Genomic DNA, 14,553 nt, shown 5'->3' on the forward strand with positions numbered 1-14,553 from the left:
TTTACTTCAAATATTTAAGTTTCCTTTTGTCAATTCACGCATATAAATACATTTAAAACATGTAAGTTGTGCGTAGCACCCTGTGATTCAAAAAATACTTTATGCACATGTGTGAACACATGCATGAAGGCTAGTCTTTCTAAATTTGATAACGATGCCTTTCTTTTTCATGAGCTGGCCTTGGTAATTTGGATCCCATTCAGATTAGGATTTTCACATTCTATTCGTTCATCGTACATTTTTTGTTAGAAATCATTTTGAATTTTTTTTTTTGTTCAAAATTAAACATCAATAAATTTTTAACGAGAATTAATTACACGGTATACGATCAACGAATAAAACGACGATTCGAAAAGATTCCTCATCCTTTTACCAAGTCGCATTAGGTCAAAAGTGGTAGTTGATTGAATATTAAAAAAAGAAAAAAGAGAAAAAAAAACCTTGTGAAAGCATTATTTCTTTTTAAATAGAAAAAGTAGAAAAAGACTTTGCATAGGTGGGGTTTTCTTTGACCTGAAAAAGAAATATGTAGCTTTTTTCTTTCTGGAAAGCCGGTCACTTTTCTTCGGGTTTCTACCAAATGGCGTGATATGCATGCAGGGCTTTACACGCATAACATCAATAGTGATATTATGATTTATGTGATGTCTTTGATGGTGCACAGTTGTACCCTAACTCATTTTTTATGAATGTTTATATGCACTGCAATCAGTCTTCCCGGCCCCCGACCTCCGAAAAAATATATTTTTCTCTATAAATCTTCTCGTTCCTAAAAAAATCAAATGGACTTGAGCTCGTTTTTTCCTTTTATGAATTTTACGGGATCAACATTAAAATTTAGTGATACATGACATTATATTAAAGGTTTCCGATCAATTAAAAATATACAATACACAATGTCAGGCATTTTACATTTTTCTTTTTAAGACGCTCTTACTGCTTATATTATCTAACTCGTTGGTTATGTTGATTATAATCGGAACACTAAGTCTTCATGGATACATGCATCCGACAATATTTAACATAAGTTTGCTGGGAATTCATTTCGTATGAAGTAAGTCATGGCATCAATCTTTGACCATAAATTTATATTCTACTCTTTAAATCAAATACGTAATATTATCCCAAAAATATGTCTCACTTTATATTCCACTCCCCTTTTCTTTCACACTAATAAATTAGTAATATTGGTCAATCTCTCCTCCTTTCCCCAACCTTGGATATGACGGTCAAAGTTTGTGAGGTTCTTGCGCGGTCTTGGCGTGGCAGCTGCTCTAGCTTTCGAAAATAACATATAGGATCTTCTTTCACTTAGTACTACGTAATAGTGGTATTTTTCTTCAATTGTAATTGAGATGTCTTAGGTTTTATTCTCGCAAAAAACGAATTTGAACTACATTATTACTAATCCATTGTGAAGCTAAACTCAACCCTCAATCATTTTCTCTTACCATAGATATATCATTTGTTAAAAAAAAATAATAATAAAAATAAATAAAAAACTTATAGTCTCTTCCCTCCAAATCTCCCTTTCCTTCAATATCCTCTCATTCGAACGGGTCACATTGGTACCTAGCAAATGGATGAAACATGAATCAGAGATGCTCACGAGCCCTAAAAGTTTTCAACCCGAATACCCTACCACCCTTTCTTGTGGCCGACAATGCTAAAACCCTAGAAGGCCTTTAATTCAAAAGGCCTACTTTTCCCTACAGGTACATGGCGGGCATAACACGACTGATCAACAAAACTAAAGCTCCATGTTCTTCTTCTTCAAATAAATAAAAAAAAAAAAAAAGCTCCATATATGCCTTTGTTAATTGTAAAGTCAATGTCAATTTCCATTAAAAATCATCATAATCGTCAGAGCTCACACGATCGGATGGCAAATTTCATAGGATTCTTGTTTTCAGCAAAGTGATGTAGATTGTGGAGAGAGTCCATAATAAAATTTTCAGTGTATTCAAACATGGACTGGTGCAGTGGTACATCACAATATCATAATGTGAGCCTTCTTTTGATTGATGAATTTGCACTTGTAAAATAGTAACACTTAACGTTAAGACCAAAAACCTCACGCGCCCACGATAAATGGGGAGCTTTGTTCGAAGAATCTCCAATGCCAAAATTAAAATTCTGAAAAGAATGTGTTTGAGTGTTTGTGGGTCTACTTTAGGGGTAGCTAAAGTTTACTGAATTTTGGAGATAAATGATATATTTATAGGAGAGATGGAGGAGATGGGCCGGCCTCTAGGATTCAAGGTGGCATGCCCTATGTGATATTTTAGATGAGAATATTTCAAGACATTTGTGTAAATAAATATCTTGAAGTAATTAGGTAAATATTCTAAATAAATGGAATTAGGATAACTTACTTGAAAGATGTCATCTCTGATTAGAAATGTATTTATGATAAGAATAAGGGATTATTCTATCATGCCTTGAGCAGTCGTTCATCTCTGTCTACTCTACTTCAGCTGGACGTGATGAATAAGGCTGCTCACCCCTCATTTAATAAGGACAATTTTATCTTTCTTGAAAAATAATCTACGTGTTAGCTCTATAATTTTTTGGCTCCAAAAATAATGTAAATGGAGGAACATATGTAAAAAAGAGAAACTTCTCCCTAGTTATATTATTATATGTATTGTACTGGCTCGTGCTCGAGTATATGGAAAAATCTGCGAATCCAGCTTTGCTTTGCACTACACGTACGATTAGCGTGGCGCCAAGTGTCATGTAATCTAACGAAGGAGTGCAATGTTTCAACGTTATAGAGAATTTACTTATACTCCAAGTATCCAATGGAAGAAAGTGGAGAAAAAAGTATAAAACTTTTTCATACCTTTTATCTTTAGTGTGATGGAGTGGGGATATATACAAGGACGCATGCACGCACTAAGGATTGCACCCACCTTCACCTTTATTCTAAAGAAGAAGCAACCCTCTTATCTTCCACCTTTATTCTCAAGAAGAAGCAACCCACGATGATATTGCATATTATCAGAAGCCGAATACTTGAAAAAGATTTTACAATGATATTTGCATATATCGTCATGTAATATTATAATCGATGTGTTGTAATATTTGTGAATGGTGAGATTATATTTTAGAGTATAATATCTACAAAATATGCATGTGATCAAACAAAAAACATGTGCATGTGGTATGTTTGTTTGTTTTTTTGTCTTTTTTTTTGTTTTTTTTTTTTTTTAACTTCAGTTGGTGTCTTCGCCACGACAGTTTACCTTTCCAGATGTCAAGAAGAATACAGAGACATTTCAACCTTCTCCTGACCATCATCATGTGATTCATCATAGGAATCAAACTCAGGACATGCCATGTGAAATACGAGCGTATAATTCGTTTACTGTCTTCCTCTTTTAATCCACAACTTTCAGGGTTAATCATATCCCTTTCTCAAGTGTAAATTAAAATATATTAATTTTTAATTAAACAAATCCCATATATTAATTATTTTTTAAATGTTATTGTTAGAATCTTGATTGATGTCTTCAAATATCTCGTTCAGTTTTCTAAGTATATGATTCAGATTAGTTTTGTTTTCTCACCACGCTGTGCACGCACACCATTTAATAAAAAAAATTTGTTGAAACGGTAGTGTAGATTTAGTTTAATAATTAGTTTTGCGTTCTTCGTCATGTAATTAGTCTTTTAAAAAAGAACATGTCAATAAATATGTCAATATGTCAATAAATATCAAGCTTAACAACATAATAGTTATAAGAACTCGTTCGGAAGTGTTTTTAAAATGACTGAAAATATTTTTGGCCCTTTACCACAGTGATGGAAAGGGGTTGATCATTTGCATTACGGCGTGGGTTCGAACCCCATCAATGACTAATCTAATATCTAATATAACAAAATCTATCATTTGACAAAAAAAAATACTTTTAAATACTAAAAACACTTAAAGTACATTTTAAAAGAAGTATCTCGTGGTAAAAACTTCAAACGTTTTTTACTAGGATTAATTAATTCTAAAAACATTTTCATCAAATAAAAATTTCAATCATTTTAGACATACTTTCAAACACGCTACTTGTTAACACACCCACTATATAAAGTAGCACATAAACTTTGTTGGAGACCCATGCGATGCCTGTGGACCTTTAGGTTTGATAATCAATGTACCAAATGATGTTAGGCTGGTAGGGACTCTTCAGAAATGAATTCGATCCATCATGCCATGATACCATGCTTGGCTACACCCCATGTGATATTTCCTCACTTTTTAATAGGTCAAACTTCTTTCCTGGTATTATAGCCAAATTGTGATGTGTATAGCTAAAAATTTACACATGTTTCACGTTACTCAATTCATGTTGGTCAATTTATGTTATCCATTTATTAACCTTAAAAATTCACTGCACGTGAGGATCTAAAAAAGCTAGAAAACAAGTACTCACCAAGAAAATTAGATAACAAGCCTAGAATAAGGAAAGCGATGATAAAAAAGGGTTGAAAAACTAAAATAATTCAAACATAAACACAATGATAAACTTGAAGAAAGCTATATCAAAATGAAAATTGAATGACAAGCCTAGAACTACTAACTTGCTAGCGTAAGTTGGTTCTATAGAAGTCAAGAATGATTTGAAGAGTAGTCCAACATCGGAAGATACAATAATCTAAGGTTTAAAAATTAGACGGTTCACTTCTAATTGCATCGAGACCTCATCCTAAAAAAAGAGTGACCACAACCACAAATGTTCTCCTCAACAAAGTGATATCCACCTGGTGGAGGGAGATATATCTAGACCAAGAGTTCCCAGCAAACCAAAAAGCGAGAATTACAAAATCGACGTTCAGGATTCTTGACCCATGTTGTCATGAGCTTATCGATAGAGCTTTCCGTATCATCCTTACTCCTCACCGGAGTTGGAAATGGCTTTTCGAAGTTCATTGCTTATGCAAGGTCTTCCATATATGATCCCTGATGGGAATTAGATCAGGTTTTCGGATCTTGCTGATTAAGAATGATCAATCTCAGTGAAGTCGGTGGAATTTGCCTACCTTTATGGAAAACACGATATAGTGGCATCGTTGGTCCATGTGTGCAGCTAAATCTGATAAGAGCTGTTGAGCCCATGATTGGGTTTCTAAGGTATTTATATTCCGTCGTCTTATTCCAGTTCTAAAAAAATATGGTCCTACAAATATTTACTTTTGTTCTGTTGGAATATATATTTAATAATGCTAGAAAAATTAATTTTTAAAATTAATTTGTAAACCGAATAATATGTCATGAATAAAAAACGTTAATCAACACTACTTTACCCGTAAATACTTAGCCACCCTGTCGCCCTCAAATATCATCCCCCGTTTCATTTTTCTTATCAATATTTCCGATTTCAAGAATATAAGACGGAGACAGAGAGAGAGATACCGAGAGCTTTACCTAATTAATTAATCATAATTATGTTTTTAAATTCAAAAAAATTAACTAATATTTCCAGTGCTCATTTTGTAACCTCCGATTCCTCTCTCTGTATCCGAACAAACAAAACGACGCCAGAGCCATCACACCACATATGCTCACAACTCCATATACAGGAAAGAGAGAGAGAGGGAGAGAGCAGGATAGAGAAAGCTTCGTAACCGACTTTGCGATGGAATCCGACTCCCAGATCTTCCAGAAACCCTAGCTTTCCTCCCAAGATTCTCCCATTCCTCCAGGAACCACTTCTTTCTCTCTCTCTTCTCTGCCTCCGCTTCCGCCTCCGTTTCTTTCGCTCCTCTTCTTCTTCACTTCCGTCTCCGATCAAGCTTCTTCGTCTTTCACCGGCGAAGAACCAGAAACTCCTCCTCCTTCTTCCATTTCGGCGGTCCAGTGCCGGTTCGCGCCGCATTTCCGGTTCGCTCAAAATTTCTGGCGAGAGTGAGAGAGGGAAAAGCCCTAGGACCTGTGGTGATTGATCTGATTGCGGATTCTGGATTGAGGTTATGGTGTACTAGATGAGTACCATGGACGATAGAGGAGGAGGCTCATTCGTCGCCGTTCGGAGGATTTCTCAAGGTCTCGACCGCGGCGGCAACACCTGCCATTCAACTTCTGGTAGTCAACTTTTTTTCTCTCTTCTATTTTGCTTCGCTTTTTTTCTATTTATGTTTGCTTTCCTATTCTCTCTCTCTCTCTCTCTCTCTTAGAAAGCGAACTTTCTCTATCTCTCTCTCTCTCTCTTCCCCCCCCCCCTCCCTCCCTCCCTCCCTCCTTCAGCATTTCTCCATTTTTTTAGAATATTTTTCGGAGCTTAGATCTGCTATTGAGATTGATTGAGCCCGTAGTATTGCTTAAATTATCGCTAATTTGATGTTCTCCAATATTATAGATTGCTTTGGTGCGTGAGTCAGTTAGATTTTCATCTCTAATTTTATATGCAAATTTTTGTTCGATTGAAACTTTGATTCGTCACATTTTCGATTTCTGAATGCTTATTTTAGTTGATTTCACCTTTATTTTGAACAATTGGTGTAAATTTGTATTCGGACTTCGATTTTCGATTATTTGGAGCTTTCTAGCTGAAAGTGATGGGAAAATGTATGCAAAATTTGAAGAAAAGAGCTACATGTTTATTTTATCAATTTTGACTGTGGAACTTTAATTGTCTGTGTTCATATTTTATTTGAATTTACTTTAATTAGCTATTTATTATTTTGCACTTTCACTTTTATAAGTCGTTGGGCTAGTTTCTTTGAACTTCCTTTTACTGTGAAATGTGGGGGCTCTACTATCTTTAAAGTAGGTTGCGTGGTTTATTGTAATTGCAGCAGTTTAGCTGCTCCACTGTGCAAAATCTACGAGTTTTGCTGCTCCATTATGCAAAATCTATGGTGGTGGCTTGAATGAAACACTTACGGATCTTAACATCTGTCATCTTCGAGAAATCTTTAAAACCATTTTCGGTTATTGCACGTTGTTTGTATAGTACATACAGCTTTTATGTAATCATTTTGCAGTTCATACAGCTTTCCTTTGAGGATTTGGAAAACCATGTTCTTAATCATTGGGAGTTTTATTTTGTTACAGCGGAAGTTGTAGCAGGATCAGCAGCATGGCTCGGCCGAGGTCTTTCTTGTGTGTGTGCACAGAGAAGAGAGAGTGATCCTCGTCCTTCCTTTGATTTAACCCCTGTCCAGGTAACATGCTTGCAATTGTATAAACTGTGTTTGTCCATTATATGTGCCAGTGTTGTCTTTAAGTGCTTAGTTTTCACTTCTGCAAGGGGAATTCTTGTTCTCCAGTGGTTTACTTAAATACTGAAATCTCCTGAGTGCAATACTTCCAGTTTCCCATTTTTTGACTCCTTTTTATGCTCTTGTTTGTTTATCGCACATGGACTAGTTATGCATAGAGCTGAATTATAATTTTAACCTCTATAGATTTCTGTGTTTATTTTTCTTGGGAGGAATGTGTTGATTATGTATGCCTTGGTTTTGTCAGGAGGAATGCTTGATTAGACTCCAGAGCCGTATAGATGTTTCCTATGACAGTTCAGTTCCTGAGCATCAGGTATATATTAGTCCACAGATTCCAGTTACAGTAAACCTAATTGTGTTTGGGGTGGATATGCATGAATTTTTCATTCTGAATTTGTACACATAGTTCAGCAACATACTTAGATCTTCTTCTCTGGTTTACTCTAGGAAGCTTTGAGGGCCTTGTGGAGTGCTGCCTTTCCCGAAGAAGAACTTTGTGGTTTAATATCTGAGCAATGGAAAGAAATGGGTTGGCAAGGGAAAGATCCATCAACAGACTTTAGGTAATTCTAATATCTCCATCGTCATTTGGACACCTCATTTGTTGCTAGCTTTTTTGTTTCTCTTTTTACTTCTTTCGTTACCAACTGTTAGTTGAATTTTCTGCAGGGGTGGTGGTTTTATTTCATTGGAGAATTTGTTGTTCTTTGCTAGGAGTTTCCCTGTATGACCTCTCTCTCTCTCTCTCTCTCTCTCTCGTTCTGGTATACACATTTATGTACACCATACAGTTTTCACCTGCCAGATTTAACATCATAATGCTATTGATCACTCTGACCATTTGTTGAAGTCAATGTGATCAACAGCATTAAGAACTGCCACACATCCCAGACTTGACATTTGTAAAAACATATATGTATGTTGTCTTGAAATCATAAGAGACAGAAGTCAAGGTAACTTGAATACAAATTTATTTTCATATACCATGGACAATATACATGCAGTGGCTGATAAATTGTGAAGTGTTGCTTTAAGTTCCTGTGCATTTTCCCCTTGCGTTATCTCATGTACTTCTAGGTTTATTTCTGTTGTGCTTGTGACAAAAAATGCTCTCGCCGTTTATATGCTACCACATCTTTTGCTTCCTTTGTCCGGCATCATTCCTCTGTGGGTGTGAGTACACAGTAATATGCATCTCTATTTGGCTATTCTTGCATGTGTGGTGTAAGTTCTTTTTGGTTATCATAAAGTTGCTGCCCAATAGGGAACTACATTAGGTCTATCTTATAAGCTACTTGTGTCTCATTGAAAGTAAATACTTTCATTGTAGAAATCTTTCCAGGATCTTCTTCGAAAGCAAGAAGGTGATAGGTCAGTGTGGGAATACCCATTTGCGGTTGCTGGTGTGAATATCACATTCATGCTCATTCAAATGCTCGATCTTGAAGCTGGTTGGTATTTCTTCTTGTTCTTTCTTGTTCATTTACATTCTTATAGTTTTCAGGAATATTTGCATTTCCCGACAATAAAAATTATTTGTAATATTGTGATTTTCTGTACATTTTGAGTTGTTAAATCAGCTACAGTGCACTATACCCACTCAAAAATTGATTTCTTGTTCTTTTGAGTGCATTGTAGCTGACTTGTCAATTAAAGTTTTGAGCATTCAAATGTATTTCGTGATATTGGTTTGTACATGGTCACTGTAAGAACTTGCTAGAATGTTAACCATACCTAAATTGAGAACAAGGCATCAGGGTTTAGGGTTTAGTTAAATGCTATGTGAAGTTTGCCCTACTTATTAGTGATAGATGTAATTGTAAGTTGATTAACGCAAAACCTTTGAGGAATAGGAAGTATAGTGGTAGTGAATATTCTTCTAGAGTATAGCTTTTGTGTTTATTTTATACGTTTTTTTGTCAGTTGACAGTGTTGTTTATGTGCAGTCAAACCACGAACACTGGTGGGAGCTACTTTCTTGAAGTTTCTTGCAGGTAATTTCAGCTTGAATGTGCTGTTTCATGTATTTTGTTCAATGTAATAATGTTTTTTTCTTTTCATTTGACAGAAAATGAATCAGCATTCGATCTTATCTATTGCATCACATTCAAGCTAATGGACCATCAGTGGCTTTCTATGCGTGCATCCTATATGGATTTCAATGTACGTATTTCTCAAGAAGTCCTCCCTTTATCTGCATTTGTGGCTAATCCTTTTGTATATTTTATAACCTTCTAGTCAACCGTAGTTTCCCAAATGCTGTGAAAGTAATGACATTAACGTGTGGGTAACAGAAAACCTCATCAGTCATCATGTGTCCTGAGTCTGGGGGTGAATTTTGTATATAAAAGCGGTGTTGTGGTTACAGATTGCTCCTTGTAGAAGTTTCACACTTCTATGTGGAGGTGGATAGAGAATTTTGGTTCGGGACGAAGTCTATTATGTTTCACACGTTTGATTTGTTAGTTTCTTGTGCTAATATTTTGTCCTTGGTCTGTTGTGTTCTTAACAGACAGTGATGAAGGCCACACGCCGGCAGTTGGAAAAAGAACTTTTGCTTGAAGACGTAACACGGCTGGAAGACTTGCCCTCATATGGCCTTCTTTCCCGATAGTGTAGAAGCTTGTCGTAGAGTCTATGTAATAGTCCATCACAACTAGTTACATGATCATCGGCAGCACTGTTATTTCTAACTAGACGGTGTTTGTACATGACACGATGCTCCCGAAATTTTCTTGCAGCAAATCAGCATATTGTCAATGGTTCTTGGAAAGGGTTTTGGTTTTTAGTTTCTCGGGTTAAGAGGCTGGAACAAGCGCGATGTGATTCAGGTTTGAAATGCGGAGTATAAATCTCGTACATCTGGGGTAAGACCGGAGCATCCTTCTCAGTACTCCCATGGCCACGGGATGTTAAATACATAGATAGAGGTATGTTTGGTACCGCGTCTGGGAATGTCGAATGGGATTCTGTTTGGATTTTTAACGTTTGATTGCTTTCTGGAATATTATTGTTTGATAACTGATGATGGTCATCAGTTGCAGGGGGGCTTGAAAGCCCCGTTTGAAGATAAAGGTTTGTTGTCGTTCGGAAATATGTAGAGTTGGTCTTGTTTTCCAAAATACCTTTGGAAAATGTCCTTGTACGAAAGGAAGTCTTCATTTGCCGATTGGTCCAAACTGTACTTATTCCATTGTGCAAATTGACTCGAAACTAAGTTTGCGAAAATGGTTGGACCTAGTTTTGAACCAAAGCGTTTATCTTTTAGGTATTCCTTAAAAAATACATTTAAATGGAAAAATGTCTACGTATGACCATATAAATGGACGGACACTCTTATAACCTATGAAACTGTCCAACTTGGCCGAATTATTGGAGGAATGAGCTTTTGAATAAGGACTTGAAAAATGAGATTACATTGTGGAGTATGCAAAAATGAATGCTTGGCATCGTATTACCTTATTAACTGGTTATCGCTTGAGCGTTAATGCGTAAAGAAAACATTCCCGACCTTTTGAAATGACGTTTTATCAGACTAGTAAGATGATGAGACCTTGTCAATGGATAACAGAAAAGGTAGACTATCCACACATCCATTTTTTTCTTTTTAGCTAGATAAAAATGAGTGTAAATAGCACTACCGTAGAAGAAATATTCCCCCTTATTAGTGAAGAGAATATGGGTAATTGAAAGAGATGCCTCACTACTGAGTCCATTGCCAAGCTTGGAAAAGAAACCGACAGCTTTGCAACTCATGGCACATTAACCTTGGAGATGACAAGGGAGAAACGTGAGAATATAGGATACATGAAATAATGTATTTTGAATTATTTTTAGCTTCACACTCTGTATGATGATTAGATCTCGCCATAGAATATAAGAAATAATGTATTTTCTCTTTAAGCGAAGGAGAATACTATTCCTTTCGTGTATACCAATAAAATAGAAAGGGGGGATTTTTGGGTAACTGAAAGTGATGCCTCACGAATCATCCATTGGCAGCCAACACCTTGGCAAAGAAAGCAACAATCTCTACGAGTCTAAAAAAATCAGAAACTACCTTATGCCAAGGTTAGATGTTCTCACACGCAATACGTTAAACTTTTACAACGCATCAAACTAATCCCTAGTGGATTCTCGATACCTCTGACAAACGACTACCAAAATCATTAACACGGCAAAACTCCTTAATCACAAACTATTTGGAATTGGAGGGAAACATTAGGGTTTGACGAGATAAATTTTATTTTAAATGTTTAATAATTAGTTGTTAGAAAAAGGAGAATCAATAAGGTATTTTTTGCCACTGTAGTAAAGTACCATTTTCAAATGACAATAGGAAATTCTTTCATTTTGGAATTCCAAATAAAATAATTTTGCTTATATTGCTATTCAAACTATTTTGGGATTGGGTGTCTAATTGAGCTACGTCGTCTAATTGAGCTACAACGTCATCACCACTCATTGCCTAATATAAAAGTATAATGGCCGCGATGACCAAGGCAAAGTTGTAGGGCAACAATGAAGGTGAGAGTTTGGCGGCGGGGGTGGTGTGGTGGTTGATCATTAAGGTGGCGGCAGCTGGTTTTGACAATGGTGGTGGTGACGACGATGGTAAGGAGTAGAGCCGGTGGCTACAGCGGTAGCAGTGGCAGATTAAGTGGCAACGGGCAGTGTCATTCAAAGTAATTTTTTTATTTCTGGAAACTCAGATTGTAAATCCCTCCATCCACATAAGTTTATGACGAGCAAAACTTTAGAAAGAATTCAACCAACACACAAAATAAACACTCAGATATGAAACTTGATTTGAAAGGGCACACATAGAAACCCAGCAGTTCTTAGCAAGCACTACAATAACCTTAAATCTCTCTGGCATCCCAAGGTTCCAAAGAAATAGGTATTACCACACTCAAACTATAAGTCAAAACGTAACAAGTTCATTAGAAGACTAGTCGGAAAGTAAAATATGACAATGGGCGGCAGCCGGTGGATTAATCGGACATCCTTTACTCATAGATCCAGTGGTGGACGCTGCTCTGCCAGTTCGCAGGGCCATCGGGGAACCACAGTGCAATCTCCTTCCTTGCACCCTCGGCTGAGTCACTTCCATGAATGATGTTCCTGTCAGCCAATAAAATTTCGTCCGAGTCAAACTACCATCGCACAACAAATGCATAAGAAACCGAGGGTTCTTAAAATTTTAAACTGATCACATGAGATGCAAACAAACTACACAAAACCTGGAAAGACTAGAATATTAATGTTCGCCATAATTCGAACTGTCAAATTACCTGCCAATCTCAATTGCATAATCACCACGGATGGTTCCGGGGGCAGATTCTGCTGGGTTGGTGGCACCAATGATCTTTCGGCCGGTAAGAATAACATTCTTACCCTCCCAGATCATAGCAACAACGGGACCTGAGATAATGTAATCAACCAATCCACTGAAGAAGGGCTTTGCAGACAAGTCCTCGTAGTGCTTCTCAGCAAAAGGACGATCCACATTGATGAACTTCATACCTGAACATATTCAGCTAAAAACTTAGCATAAATTACAAGCTACGCAAAACAACAACAAAGCCTTTTCCCACTAAGTGGGGCCGGCTAGATAAATTACAAGATACGCACCCTAAACAAATCTAGAATGCGACTCACATGGCTTACACAAGCATATTAGCAGAGTACCAGATAGAATCTAAATGACAAGTAGTATAAGAAGACTCAAACTTTTGTTAATATTATTTAAATTTGGGATCTTTTCTCCAATGTTCAAAGATAAACAGCGAAAAAGTAAAGGCAAATTCAACCAAGTTCTAGCCGGGGTAAATTTAGCTAGTAATTTGTTGAGTCGATAATCATTACAAAACAAAGGCATGTGCTAAATACAACAATAACAAAGCGTTATCCCACTAAGTGGGGTCGGCTATATGAAGCATAGAGCCTCGGTTTTGTGCCATGTCTTTCGTCAGAATACATTTGAAACAAATTAAATTTATCACAATTCAAAAAATATTATAAGATCAATTTATCATTGAGAATTACCTTTCAAATAGAAGCCCTTCTTCTCAAACCTGCTAATGATGTCACCAACCTAGAACAAACATAAACCTCTTAAAAAAAATTCAATTAATTTGAAATAATTACTCCAAATGATAAAATCCATGCAGGTAAATAGAAACTTGCAGCCCCAACACAGATTCATCCAATTTCACGAGTTCTTCAATCACCCCACCAGAAACCCCATATTTTCCCTTCCCAAATTTTCCCACCATCCAAACACCGTAACCTTAAACACTTTCCATGAAATTCATACACAAAACCATGCATTTACTTAAACCCAATAAAACCCACATCAGATTCTCACTAGTTTGCAGTAAAGCTACAAAATTTAAATAACAAGACAAGAAAATATATAAGCATTTAGAAGAAATTTACCAGGCCCCTTTGGACACCATCAGGCTTGATCATGATGAAAGTTTGCTCCATTTTTGGGGATGATGAAATTCAAATGAGCAGTATAGTTGTACTTCTGAGTATGGAGATGCTGCGAGACTGAAAGGCTGAGGGAAGGAGGCATTATATATACGGTAGCCGACAAGCAAACCCTAATTCCAGTTGCTCTAGAATATTCGCCAACGAATTTTTAATTTAATTTTCTTTTGCATTGTGGTTTTCTTCTTTTGACTATAGAAGTTGGGCCTTCATTATGGGCTGGACATTGTATTTACTTTGGGCTTGATTTGGTACATTGGGCTTGTTTGTGGGAGGAGTTTGGCATTTCATTTCAAACACAAGGAAGGGACCCGCTACAAATAGAAGCGATTCGAACCGACGTGAACAACGAAATTTGTACTGAATATCGATTTCGTGTTAACAAAATGTAGTATCGATATCAAATACTGACGTCATATCAACAAAATCTATCAAATATCGGTTGCATATCAACGATAACAATATCCATGACACTTTTTCCAACCACGAAGGAGTAGAAAGTAAGGTGAAGATTGCGAAGGAGAACGACTACTTAAATAGCAAACAAGAGGAACAAGAAGCCCTATCGCTCTAATCAAGCTTCACACTTGCGAAGTCCAGCACATTCACCACTGCGTCTCCTATTACAAAACTTAAGTCCACCACCTTCGTCAGCCCTCCCCTCTCCCTCTCGCCACTAAATTTGTTTGTTTGTTTTTTTTTTTTTTTCTAGATAAAGAGAACGAAAAATTCAGACTACGACGCTTGTATTGTAAAATGATGTCAAGTTAGTGAGAAATGATGACTTTCCTTCTTACTGAAAATGAGAAAAGTATTATACATTAGTTATTAGTT

General features: G+C 36.5%; 2 protein-coding genes across 3 annotated transcripts; one reads left to right on the top strand and one right to left on the bottom strand.

Moving 5' to 3' along the window:
- The first annotated feature begins 5,425 nt into the window (after positions 1-5,425).
- LOC137733556 (uncharacterized) lies at positions 5,426-10,392 on the top strand. Of its 2 annotated transcripts, none has more exons than XM_068472694.1 (9): positions 5,426-6,079; positions 7,052-7,161; positions 7,466-7,534; positions 7,669-7,784; positions 7,891-7,945; positions 8,552-8,672; positions 9,168-9,215; positions 9,290-9,384; positions 9,734-10,392. In XM_068472694.1, exons 1-9 carry the CDS (start codon positions 5,980-5,982, stop codon positions 9,833-9,835), a joined length of 816 nt encoding a protein of 271 aa, XP_068328795.1. In that variant the 5' UTR covers positions 5,426-5,979; the 3' UTR covers positions 9,836-10,392. The 2 variants fall into 2 exon arrangements, with proteins under 2 accessions (XP_068328795.1, XP_068328796.1); XM_068472695.1 differs by lacking the exon at positions 5,426-6,079 and adding an exon at positions 6,230-6,362.
- A 1,613-nt stretch (positions 10,393-12,005) lies between these two features.
- LOC137733754 (nucleoside diphosphate kinase 1) lies at positions 12,006-13,811 on the bottom strand. Its single transcript, XM_068472934.1, has 4 exons — positions 13,663-13,811; positions 13,270-13,318; positions 12,516-12,747; positions 12,006-12,345 (listed from the first exon to the last, which is right to left on the bottom strand). The coding sequence occupies exons 1-4, from the start codon at positions 13,711-13,713 to the stop codon at positions 12,231-12,233; spliced, it is 447 nt and encodes a 148-aa protein (XP_068329035.1). The 5' UTR covers positions 13,714-13,811; the 3' UTR covers positions 12,006-12,230.
- Positions 13,812-14,553: the final 742 nt, after the last annotated feature.

The sequence above is a fragment of the Pyrus communis genome, chromosome 5 (assembly GCF_963583255.1).
Source record: "Pyrus communis chromosome 5, drPyrComm1.1, whole genome shotgun sequence".
Classification (NCBI taxonomy): domain Eukaryota; kingdom Viridiplantae; phylum Streptophyta; class Magnoliopsida; order Rosales; family Rosaceae; genus Pyrus; species Pyrus communis.